The 12950-nt window shown below is 33.2% G+C and overlaps 1 protein-coding gene across 2 annotated transcripts; it reads left to right on the forward strand.

The window, feature by feature from the left end:
• The first annotated feature begins 1997 nt into the window (after positions 1 to 1997).
• Positions 1998 to 5209, forward strand: LOC131065949 (uncharacterized). 2 transcript variants are annotated; one of them, XM_058000553.2, is made up of 4 exons: positions 1998 to 2306; positions 2631 to 3415; positions 4703 to 4780; positions 4890 to 5209. In XM_058000553.2, the coding sequence occupies exons 2-4, from the start codon at positions 3200 to 3202 to the stop codon at positions 4938 to 4940; spliced, it is 345 nt and encodes a 114-aa protein (XP_057856536.1). In that variant the 5' UTR covers positions 1998 to 2306; positions 2631 to 3199; the 3' UTR covers positions 4941 to 5209. The 2 variants fall into 2 exon arrangements, with proteins under 2 accessions (XP_057856536.1, XP_057856535.1); XM_058000552.2 differs by having other exon boundaries at positions 1998 to 3415.
• The last annotated feature ends 7741 nt before the right edge of the window (positions 5210 to 12950 follow it).

The raw sequence follows: 12950 nt of genomic DNA on the forward strand, positions 1-12950 counted from the left end.
TCGTGACACTTGAGGGTGCAACAACTCCTCCTCTATCTCCTCTTGTCAAAGCTCAAATTGTAGCATCACATTGTGAAGAAGATATTGAGTTGTAATGGTGAAAATTAGGGTTTCACCCAGTAAGATAATATAACCATTATTTTTTCTTAAAGATTAATTATATTAGGGAGAGATAGAAATTAGATAGATCTAAACATAACAGATCTAGATTCTAATCTAATTCCATGAGTTTTAGATGTTCCTCTTCTTTCCCTTGAGTTGAATTCATTTGAATTTGTTGAAGATGTTGAAATTAGGGTAAATGTGCTGATATTGAAGAGATTATGCAAAAATAGTGACCTCCAATTGTCAAATGGAGCCACAAACCTGGATCTAAGCAATATGTGAATGTTCAGATCTGTTCCCAAAAGGTCGATCTGAATTGTTGGGACCGGAGCATTGGTTGCTCTAGTCCTCCAAACTTTTTTCCATCCAAAGGGGAACTTGTTTGTCTCTGTAAATTATGCCGATCCTAAAAGTTATAGCTTTGTACCTACTTTTACACATAGTATTGAAGAGAAAATGGTTGGGAATAGGGGTTTACCTAAGTCAAAACCCATTTTAGGAATTAACCTTTCAAATGAAATAATGCAAATACTGAAATAAATACTTGAAAGATATACCTCAGATTTGCAATTGTTGACGATGATGCTTTGTTTCTTGAATGTAATCACATATGTTGTATGAAATGGCATGAACATAATAAAACCCTAATCACACACACATGCTTGCATGTGAATGATGTAATTTTGCTCCACAATGGTTGAATGAAGATTATGCAGCCTTGAAGATCTCTAAAAATGCTTGATGGAATGCTTCATAGATGCAAGATTGTTGGAGGATGATAGCTTGGAGATGGAGAATTGGGATTGAAATGAATTGATTAATGTCTTTATTTAAGGGTATCTAGATCATTTACCAATTAGGCCGACCTCAAACGGTCATGCAAAGCCACAAAATTGAATTCCCACAGGAGAGATAGATCCCTTGCTCCATTTCAAAATACGACCCAACTAAGAGGGATTGGGGCGAGGGTGCTTTGGTCCCAGGACTAGAGCGCTAGTGCCATGGTCCTTCTTAGTTAGGGAACTATATCTAGCCCAAGGGAGAAGGACACCCCTCTGGGAAATCAATTAGTGGGTGTACATGGCATCAAAACTAGAGTATGGGCACAAATCGGACTTAAATAGGAGATGAGGATAAGAGACATTAAAGTAGGGGCACAAACATGAGGTATAAATTGGCTCGATGACAGTTTACGACACTACGTGATTAGTCACATGCATTGATCGACCTATCAACCAACACCTCATTTACACGAAGGATAAGTAGTAGTCATCCTTGGGCCATGCCTCCACTCCCCTATATGGCCTCCATGTAAAATCCTACATCTCAGGCAGGCTAAATTTGTTTAGGAAGCCCCCCTCCATGGGACATTACCCTTATTGCACAATATTTAAAAGAGATAGGACTTGTTAGAAATAAGCTTTTTAAAATTATGATGTCTTAAGAACATGTCAATGTTCATTATAAAACCAATTTATTTGATTAGGATCTATAAATTATACACATATATATACCTTATATAAATTCGTTAGTATAAATTGATGTTAACCTCTATATTTATGAGATTGTAAAAATTAGTTGAATGAATATAATTTGTCTAATTTTCAAATGTAAATTTTATTTACAATAAATTATATTACCTTATTTTCATGTAGAATTAGATTTTAATCATTAATATTTGTTTATTAACTTTCATTCAAATAGAATATATTTTGATATATAAAATTATTTAGGTTAATCTGTATATTTTTATTAACATTCCCAACTCTAATAAATACTTTCCCAACAACCAATGCCGTCGCTATTTTTTCAGTGGCTTTGAGCCGCCACCGTTGAGTCTTTTAATCTCGGATTTAGAGAATTTCCTAGTGAGATAAATATTAAAGCGTGAGTAAAAATTTAAATTTCATTGCAGGGAGTAAGGTTAAAATAGGAAGAAAATCTGAATACTCTACCAACTATTAATGCATGCTGAATAACTCTTGAATTTTCTTACCGAGATTTCATTGCAGGCTGAAAATCCCTTCCACGGTGTTAAATATTCGGGAAAATTTTGCTGGCGAAGGCGTCCGTCTATATAAATTTGGTGCTTAAGATCTTCTTCTGCACATTCAGGGATTCCAAAGAGCCAAATCTTGTAACATTTGGCCCACTATTTGAATCTTTCTAATAAAGAATTCACCCAACTGCTAAATGTTACAGTATGCTTCCGCTGTCGATACATTTTCTATTCAATCTGGTTATCTTTTGGCGAATTTTGGCCAGACAATTAACCAGTCGTAGCTTGTTAACCAACATTTTATTTTTGATTTTGGTAATTTTAAGGTTTTGGTTAGCAGTCCTTATGTGAGTTTAAGTTGAGGATTCTGTTGAGTAGGTTTTCTTTATTAGCCGTCAGAAACCTTGCTAGAGCGGTAAAATTTGTTGTTACTGGTTTAAAGGCCAATGAATTTGTTAGAGTTCGTCATGAAATATTGACTGGGAAATATCAATTTGGAGTTAATGGAATTTGGTATTTTGCGCAGAATGGAGGATTTGGAGAGCTTTTGGTCACTTTTAGGCTGTAAACCTTGGGATTAAGGACTTTCTTGCCCAACTTGTATAAATTCCCGGGTTTCTGCTTCATGCCGGCGGATTCAAGTTTTTTGTCATCGATTTTCCTGTTTCTCTAAGGATTTGAGAGTTAACTTTTTCGCTTTCAGAAATCTGAATGATATTGCTGTTTATTTAAAGTGGAGATGCCGACAACATTAAAGAACCCAATTTCTTGTGCTGAGTTTTTTCAATGGGGAGTCCGCAAGCGTATCCGAAGGGACAAACCACAAGTAAAGAAGGCCGAGAAGATTATGGAGAACAAATCCACCATTTGTTTGGATAGACTTGCTGCTGCAGGGATAATCCCCTGTTCCCCACAAGAACAGTGTCTTCAAATCCCCTGTTTCCCACAAGAACAGTGTCTTAAAATCCCCTGTTCCCACAAGTACAGTGTCATCAAATCCAATCAGGCCTTGATAGAATGATAGCACTGCCCTCCAATAAAAGCTTTCATTCCCTGCTATCTGCTCCGGAAGGAAGCAGCAGATGACAGCAACGAATGAATAATATAATGTGCACCAGGAGCAGCAATAATACAGAGGGAGGGAACACTATGCAAGACAACAAGCCCTTGAATCTGGACACTTTTGTTTGGCCAAAATTGAGCCTAAGCCTGTCCCAAGGAGAGAAAGAGGAAGATTTCCAGGCAATAAAGGGCTCAAAGTTGCCATTGAGACCCAAAAAGCGTCTCAAGTGTATTCAGAAGGCAATAGATGTGAGTGTTTATCTTGTGCTTTTCTTATCTTTTATTTTTATATTTTTGTTTTAATCCATCTTGTGCTTTTTTTGTCTTTTATTTTTATTTTTATGTTTGAATCCTCGAGGTGACAAAGATACAACAGAGAATATAAGAACATTGTGTTATTCCAAGTCGCTTCGGTCTATTATTTGTACTGCAAATTAAAGTTAAGGAATCCTTTGCAGAAAAGTAGTTCTCACTGGAATCTGAATTTGTCATGTATGGAATGTCTTTTAAAGGAGGTTATGCCTAAAATCATTATTTAATATCTTTGTTAGAAATTATCACAAAGTTCAAATTAAACACAGGCTTGATTTTGGCTATAAATCTATCAAGTGCACACCCTTTCCTTCGTTCAATAATATATTGAACGAAAATACCTCTCCTAAACCGTAGTCGCTTGTTTCTGGAAAGGATTCCTGGTTTGGACTTTGGGGCTGTTCCAGTTAATTAATGATTTAAGATTTTCACAATCCATATTGATAATCAATGTTTTTTTTGGATTATGTGGAAGTTTTTTTTTTGAATCACTTGTAAGTGCCCTCTAATATTTGTGCTTGCATTACGAGTGAAATCAAGGGTTTGGCAGCAATCAGTGCCTTAATTTTTTTCTATTCCTTGTATGTCTGGTTCTAACTGTCGTGTCCTTTTTCTCTTGCCCTTTATTTTAATGGGATGACCAAAAAAAAGTCTTCTATTGTTTTAGATTTTGAAAATTTCCAAAGGTTGCTTGTTTCTAGTCGATTGTGTTGGAATACTTATTGCTTGTTTCTAGTCAATTGTGTTCATATCCAATGAGCTTACTCTCCTTGATGATGCCAGGATAAAAATTATGTTCTGTAAGTGTAGGGAGGATGTCTTCTTCTATTTAAACAAAGCCCAATCGAGCAAATGAATAATAATGCAAATCATTTATGAATTTTTGTTACTGATTTTTTTTTAAAGTGAATTCATAATCATTTTCTTGAAAACTTGTGTCTTTTCACCTTACGTATTTTGTTTTTCATCTATATTTCTCCAATTAAACTTTGTCTATGAACCATTTTTTTTAGAAAATTTAACTATGCTTTGAAGTTAAAATACATAATGTTTACATTTGGACACCTAAGTTATGGATCTTTCTAGATTCTTAGACAACCCTTTTATTTGGGATGATCTTGCAATGAGTGCACGCCATGTTTGACTGTTATTGATGATTAAAGAATAATAGTTGTCAGTAATTGAAGCACTTTCATATATTGTAAATGGCATGCTTGTTTGCAGAATCTTACTCCTGGTTTTTGGCTTAGCGATGTTTCTCAAGAACGCTATGAAGTCAGGGAAAATAAATCCACAAGAAAGGTAATTTGTCAGTTATTGCATCAGCTGTTTCTTACTCAGTGGATGCCAACTTCTGTTGCACAACTTTTCCGTTTCTTGCCCTAACAACTGCAATATGTAATTGATACAGAGACCGACGGGTTTGAAAGCTATGCAAGGAGTAGATAGTGACTTGGAATAAGCAGGCTGTTCCATCTCAACTGTACTTGCAAAGACTGTTTATTTCAATTTATGTATCATAAACCACATTGGTTTGTCAGGTACTGGAGATCACCCATTCAATTTGTCTAGTACATGACCGGAAATTGCAAACCAAGCCTAGAAAGCTTGAGAAACTCTTGATTGGTTTGCAATGTATGTGAAATCTAAAGAAATGTACAGAAATCAGCACTAACAGTTATGATGGATGTAATTTTCTGACTTCCACTACAATCCCAAAACATTATTTATTGTACCAATTCTTTATTTGTATTGACACATTGCAATTGTTTCAATCTTCGGGAATTTCTCAGAAGGAAAAATTTGAAAGCATTTGTATGAATTTTTACTTTTATAAACTTGCTCAGTATTAGTAATTTTTGATACCAATCTGGTTAAGTTATTTAGAACTTGTTCCTCTCTTATTTCATTTCTAGGGTCATCTTTTTCATTGTGAGAGCACTGACAAACTATAGAAGGATATAACAACTAATTGAATTCCATGTTAACAACTGCATTTGAAGCTGGTGAGGTTTTGTTTGGCTGCACAAATAGTTATTTTATTGATGAACATAAGATGATCAAACATTTCATAGTCACATTCGTATTCACAATAAGCTGTTAAGTCATCTCTTGGTGTTGCTAGCTTTCTTTTGTACGTTGCCAATTGTTTGATGTAGGTTGCTGAATTATATAACACGGATGATGCTTCACTGCAATGTCAAAGGCAATTTGAATGCCTAAGTTACTTCATACCTCCCGAAAAAATCGAAGTCCATATTAGCACGTCCATAGTTTTGGGTGTCAGTGATGACTAGAATGTTCCTTCAGCTAGCTGCATCGTGCAGTGTTATTTTGCTTTGATGCTAATAAATTTTATAGTATCATCTTGCAAATCTAGTATGTCAATCAATATCAAATCTTTTGGATAGAAGACAGTATTCGATTTATATGATTTTCCTTTTTCTTTTGATTGGTGATTTATATGATATTCTTATTACAAGTATATCATAATTGTAGGTATCAATTGAACTTTTTCTGAATTATTTAAGATGTGAGATAAGATTGGTAATTTTTCACTTGCCTGATTAAAAAAACATGGATTCATGTTTATTGGTTACTAGATTTCCAGTTCCTATTGACTTTATTTTCTTTTTACTCCAATTTGTGCATCATATCTAATGGTTTTAATAGTTTTTTTTGTTTGATTTAAGCTTTTTCAATAATTAAAATTCAGTTGTAAATGGATGTATGACAAGAATCGCTAGAAGTACAAATCTGTCATCTGTGCATATTTCCCCATAGTTTAGAAAATTAACTAACATTAGATATTGATTTATTAGTTACACTTATGTTTGGCTGTTTATCTTGAATCTTGAGAATTACAATTGTTAACATTTGTCATTGGTGATGGATGAATAGCAGTCAATTGGCATAAATGTTTTTTTGGTTGTTTCACTTTTCTTTATTATTTGTTGGTTTCAGCTACAACATATTGATTTGAGTTTTGTCAGATTTAGATTTTATGATCTAACCTAACAAATAATTCAAATAACCTACATTTGTTTCTATAATCCTGTTCAGGTTTCAATTTATTTCACGAGTAGTCTTGAATTTATATTAGAATAAGTTTCTTCCAAAATTGAAATCAGAAAAATGACATATATTATGCTAATTGATTGAATTTAGTGTATATTATAATATTGAAGCTTGATGCTTAAGCCTCAGAAATATCAGAAAACCACCTTGAATTCCCAAATTTTATAGTTTTTTATACTTATTTCAATTTAAGGTTCAATTTTGAGAAGACAAGAAAAGAAATTGAAATTGAGTTATTCAAATTATTAAAGAATTCTTAGAATGAGAAAGGCTTGTGGTACGCAATCACATAGTGTATCTCCTTTATAGTGATTTAGTGGGACCGAGATGTAAATCACCATGATTATCTTTGGCACTATCAATAAAATATTAAGGTGAAAATAGACTTCTGTATATGATTTAATAGCCATGCTCTTCTGTCATTTATTTTTCTTGAGTATTTCCTCAAATGTGATCACAACACAAACATAAGAAAAAGGTCTTGGCCCAAGGATTTTTGTTCATGGACAGAGATGGGTGTTTTATGGAGTTTTGATGAATGTGTTTACCATTTAAAATTATGAATCTATGAGGTGGTTTCTCATATTTTGTAGACACAAATGTTTGTTGGTGATTAAATTCCTTTCCAATTCTATCCTTTACCTAGCTTTATGAGAAAAAAAAATTGTGCTTAGATAAAGAGAATGTGTGTCATGTATCAACACATTTTAAGACAATAAACTTCAATATGAGAATTTTTTTTGGTTTATTTTTCTGTTTGTTAGAGCACATAATGCTTTAGTAATGATACAAAAACTTATAGCTTTTGGCAGGGTCTAAAACCAAGAACCCTCTACTTAGGTATGCCAAGTAGGTAAACGAACATATAGAAAGTGCTAAGCCAAAAGAAACCATGTATGTGCAACAATATCCTTGACATATATTTATCCAAGCTAATAAAACTGTTACTATTTATGGCCCTTTATAGACATGAATTTATGTGAGTCAATTTTTTAATCTAAAAGCAAATTCAAATCCTCCTCATTTGGATGGGGTATCTGGACACCAACTATAAGGAAATATGAGCTTAAGAACATGAAACCCATTGCCTTAAGTACTATAAAGAAATATGAGCTTAAGAACATGAAACCCATTGCCTTAAGGTAGTGTCCCATTTTACTTTTAACATGCACTGCTAAAAAAGACTTAGGACAAATTTTGTGCATTAGTTATTTGCTACTTTATTTCAAGCAATTTATTCTTTTGTAATTATTAAATTTTCAAAGTGGAAAATAAAAGAAAGTAATAAAGAAGTGAAGATAATATATGCAGTTGTATAATAAATTTTTAAATAAAAAGTGGCTATATTAATTCACCTCTTTGCCTTTTCCCTTCTTAATGAACAACTGAACTTTCATAATTTAAATTATAATTTGTTTGATTAATTTAAAAAAAAATCCAAATAATACTATTTAGTTATTAAAAAATTAAATGAGACCACTAGATTCTTAAAAATATAAACAACCAGAGAATCATGTTATGTTATCAAAGATTAAGCAATGAATTGTTGGCTAATCTTAAGGAAGGATAATCTTATTTGCTGTAAGAGGTAGGGAGTCAAATGTCAATTGACATATTGTCAACTATTTTTTAAAATAATATTGTCAATTTGCCCCTATTGGTCTTCTAGACAACTATCTTATATCGTGTTAATCATTTAAATTTCAGTGTCTTTTTTGTTTGGCTAAATGGATTGATAAATGTGTGGCATGTAAAAGGTCCAAATGCAAAGCTTCATTGAGATACGTTGATCTATTAGTTGTAGCTTGTAAATTAAAATTATTAAGGCGAAGAGCATATAGATTTTCTTAATTGATGGTTTTATAGTAACATTTTTGCTTATTGTGTATGGAAACTTCTAGGATGAACCAATATGAAGAATTAAACATACCAAGTATTCATGTAATGACAAATTTAATATAAAAATACAATTTTAATGTAATAATAAATGTTTTCTTTATATGTTCTTTGCTATTTACTTAGTGATTTTTCTCTTTCTTGATTTGCATGATCTAAAATGACTTGGGAATCTCCATTATATACAAAACCCTATAAGTTTGAATTGGACCCAAATGGAGTATGTGCCAACAAGGTTAAATAAATAGGACCCTAAAATATTGGCTCAAAGGGTAGGACAATACCTTAAGAAGGAAAACACTGCAAAAATGGATTGACCGAAATTATATGGCTTAAGAAAAAATAGTATGAGGTGGCAAAAGGCAAGCTATAATCAACATAATTGCACAGCTAGAGCCGAATCGATAAAATATTATTCCTAGGAGAGTGCCTAAATCAATTTAAAAAAAAGTATCGTAAGAAGGTAGGAATGCATTTTTTACCTTTACATTTTGCCTCCATCTTGGCATGTATGCAAACTCCATGAATATGTGTGCTAAAATAAACAAGCAAATTGTAAGAATGTAAAAAGCAAATATATTTTGTAAAAATGAATAGATAGTGATGATGTCCCAAGTGTTCTATGGTAGATTTGTGCCTACACTAAAATTAGTTGTTATTTGTGAACCCTCAAGCTAGAACTTCAATTTTTCCATACCATCATAAGATTAAGTAACTCGTGTGAATAAATGGAAAGTATAAGGAAGATGAAATTATACTCCAACAAAAATCTTTTTCAATACAAATGCAATGATGAAATTGATAGATCATTTTCAACGTTGCACAACATTATTTAAGGTTTACAATAAGATCATGGTACAACTAAAATAATTGCATGCCTTATAAATAATATGCATTCACATTAGCGATGATCCCACTTGTATGCCACAGATGTAATAATGACCTAAAGTCAATAATCTAAATATATACTATGGTAATACCCATGCAACTCTTAACTCCATCCAATGCTCCAACTACATATGTGAAGGTGATATAAATCCCCACATTGAAAGAATGTTATCCTCCCTAACCATTAATTTGTCTTGAAATAATTAAACACGAAACACATAGTCAATGAAGGAATAAATGCCTAATTATAGTGATTACCATTATTTAATTTTTACATGTTTTTGATATTGATAAGTAGGATTGAAAGTGGTCTAACTCGTTTACAACAAAATAGCCAAAAGGCGCATGAAACATGTACCATGGGCAATTTGACAAACAAAACCACTCAACAAGGCCAAAAAGAGATGGGTATAATAGTTACAACCATGCTACCAATAACAACTACAAACAGATGATAAATATGGGACCCTTAGGGTCCCACTTAGATAATGTCAGGCCTTTCATGAATTGGTATCTCACCTAACACTCTAGCAGAGTTTCTAGGATAAATATTTGGGAAGACCTTTCTTCTTTCTAACAACAATCCAAGAAATATTATCTTCTAGATCCTTAGAACAAGAGGAAGCCCATCAATGTGTGAAGGAGCAATAGAATAGTGAGGCAAAAGGTGACCTTCCACCACATGAGTAATCTGAAGTAGATTTGAAGCAAGTTGTGAGTTCAAGTTAGAAGGCTCTCTAATAAGGTTTTATGACATTTTATAGTTGCACCAAAAGCTAAATAATTATTCTCTTGAGAGGATGCATCATCTTGAGGAGAGACATCCAATAGAGAATCAAGGCATTAATAGTCAAGCAGCCTTCATTAGCATTCTTCCACTAAGTAGTTATGCCCTTGCATTGAGAGAGAGGACAATCTATAACTAGGCGATCCATGGAAAAACATCATCTACATATGAATGAGAGGCCATAATAGTCAAGTGGTTGATTCTAAAGCCTATCTCCCACCATCAAAATCGCATCCTTGTGAAGACGCTTGGAGATGTCAATGTCCACCAAAATGCAAGCAAACGTAGAGTGTGTTAGGTAGGAAGTGGAATTGTCAACCTTCAATTAGTGATCACCAAAATTAGAGGGGGAGATTTAAAAATATAAACAAGTTGTTATGCTTTGTTATTGTATTAATTTAGGAGTTTTTGAATGAGAAACATGAGACATTTCTTGCAAACTTTGAGTCAATTCTAGTATTTCTAAGTTGCATTGTTTATTGCTGAGAGTTTGTGAGAGAGGGTTTGCATTCCCTTGCATCGAGAATGAGACAAAATGTGCTAATCTTTGTATCACAATAGTATGATAAGATTTTATGTTATTCTTTGTAGTCAAAATGTAAATAGTTAATTGAAATCTTATTTCATTTTGTAAATGGTTAGAATCTTATTTGTTGAGATGGGATTTAGTGAGCTAATGGGGAGTCAATTTTGAAATTTGGCATATTAACCTATATTTTATTCGAAAATGGTGAGCCTTACATCTAAGTATTCATTTTATAGACATCTATTGCACAATATTTAAAAGAGAGCGAAGGACTTGTTATGAATAAGGATTTTTAATTAGGACAAATTAAGACCATGTCAATGTTCATTATAAAGCTAAATTATTTGCTTCGGGTCTATAAATTATACACATATATTATTTGTATAAATTAATTACTATTGATGGATATGTGTTTGGACAAATTAGTTGGAAGACTCTACAAACTTAAACATAATATTTTTTGAGTTTTACTGAATTTTCAGATGTGAACTCTATTTACAATGAATTATTTCATCTCATCAGATTAGCATGTATATAATTTTCGGGATGCCCCAATACATTAGGAGCACAAGAAATCAAATGGAAAAGAAGATAACAGAAGTTACCCAACCTACTAGATCCTTTGTGTAGGAATAGGGATAAGAAGCAATTTTATTTATCTTTGAATGCTTGTCTATTAATCTCCCGAGCCATAAAAATAGGTTGCCTATGAACTAGGACCTACACCCTTATATATATCAGGGTGGACTATTCCTAACTTTTAATCTAATCCCAATGACCTACGAAATGAATGGGAAACTCCTAACCCAGAAATGTGTGTGTGTGTGTGTGTGTGTGTGTGTGTGCGAGAGAGAGAGAGAGAGAAAGAGAGAGAGAGAGAGAGAGAGAGAGAGAGAGAGAGAGAGAGAGAGAGAGAGAGAGAGAGAGAGAGAGAGAGAGAGTATGTGTGTATGTGTTTGTGTATGTGTTTGTGTATGTGTTTGTGTATGTGTGTGTATGTGTATGTATGAGTATGTGTGTATGAGTGTATGTGTGTGTGTGTAATTGTGAATGTGTGCGTGTATGGGTGTGTATGTGTGTATGCATGTGTGCATGTGTGTGTGTGTATGTATGTGTGTGTGCATGTGTGCATGTATGTGTGTGTGCATGTGTATCTATGTGTATGTGTGTATGTGTGTATGTGTGTGTATGTGTGTATGGGTGTATGTGTGTAGGTATGGGTATGTATGCATGTATGTATATGTATGTGTACATTTATGTCTGTGTATGTGTGTGTATGTATGTGTGTATGTGTATGTGTATGTGTATGTGTATGCATGTGTATGTATGCATGTGTATATACTGTGTATGTATGTGTATGTGTATATACTGTGTATATATGTGTATGTATGTATGTGTGCATCTATGCATATGTGTATGTGTATGTGTATGTTTGTGTATATACTGTGTATGTATGCATGTGTGTGTGTTTGCATGTATGTTTCTATGTTTGCATGTATGTGTGTGTGTGTGTCTACATGTATGTGTGTATATGTACGTATTTATATTTAAAGCTGGGTTCAATTGACTTGACATATATGTGCATGTGTATTTAGGGGTCTGCATATTTGGATTGCTTCTCAATAGCAATTTGTCCAATGGGAAATAAAAGGACTATATTAAGGAAGTATGATCGAATAAAAGAGACAAAGAAAAGGGATACAACACCTACTCAAGAACAAGTTCCCATTGACGATGAAGTGGTCCCGATTCAGGAAAGAGAAGAAATTGGTCCTAGTCAATCCAGAAATATTTTTATTGGTATGTCCAATTTGATGGATATGGATGAAGATGCTCTTTTCAACGAGATTTCAGTTGAGGATATGGTATCGAAAAGCACAATAAAACTACACAGCAAAAATAATTGGGATGCATATTTTCAAGATAAATCTCTAATTGGAAGAGCATAATTGTTTGCAAAGTTATTTAGGAGAAAAGAAATGACCCCCGTTTTGGAGTTGCTGGGTGTTGATAACAAGAATAAATCATTAGATGGGTCAATAAATTAGACAATTGTTAAAAATTTGCAAGAAGCTCTGAAATGTATCGAGAGCACAAGTCGCACTGCTGATTTGAGTGTTGCATGAAGAGCATTAATGACTATGATTTCTAGTAAGAAACTATCACAGAGAAGACAAACTTAAGCAATTGCTCAGTTATTGGATGTCTCTAGAATAAATGTGTAGAGATATATTAGGAAAAGAAATAGGTTGGATGAGAATATTGAAAAGAATTGGGTCAATATTTGCAGGGTTCCT

The sequence above is a fragment of the Cryptomeria japonica genome, chromosome 2 (genome assembly GCF_030272615.1).
Source record: "Cryptomeria japonica chromosome 2, Sugi_1.0, whole genome shotgun sequence".
NCBI classification, from domain to species: domain Eukaryota; kingdom Viridiplantae; phylum Streptophyta; class Pinopsida; order Cupressales; family Cupressaceae; genus Cryptomeria; species Cryptomeria japonica.

Excerpts from the sequence above, each read along its gene's own strand:
- LOC131065949 (XM_058000552.2), top strand. The coding sequence starts at position 3,200 with ATGAATAATATAATGTGCACCAGGAGCAGCAATAATACAGAGGGAGGG. Across the intron at positions 3,416-4,702 it reads GTATTCAGAAGGCAATAGAT|AATCTTACTCCTGGTTTTTG; the intron begins GTGAGTGTTTAT and ends GCTTGTTTGCAG. Across the intron at positions 4,781-4,889 it reads AAAATAAATCCACAAGAAAG|AGACCGACGGGTTTGAAAGC; the intron begins GTAATTTGTCAG and ends TAATTGATACAG.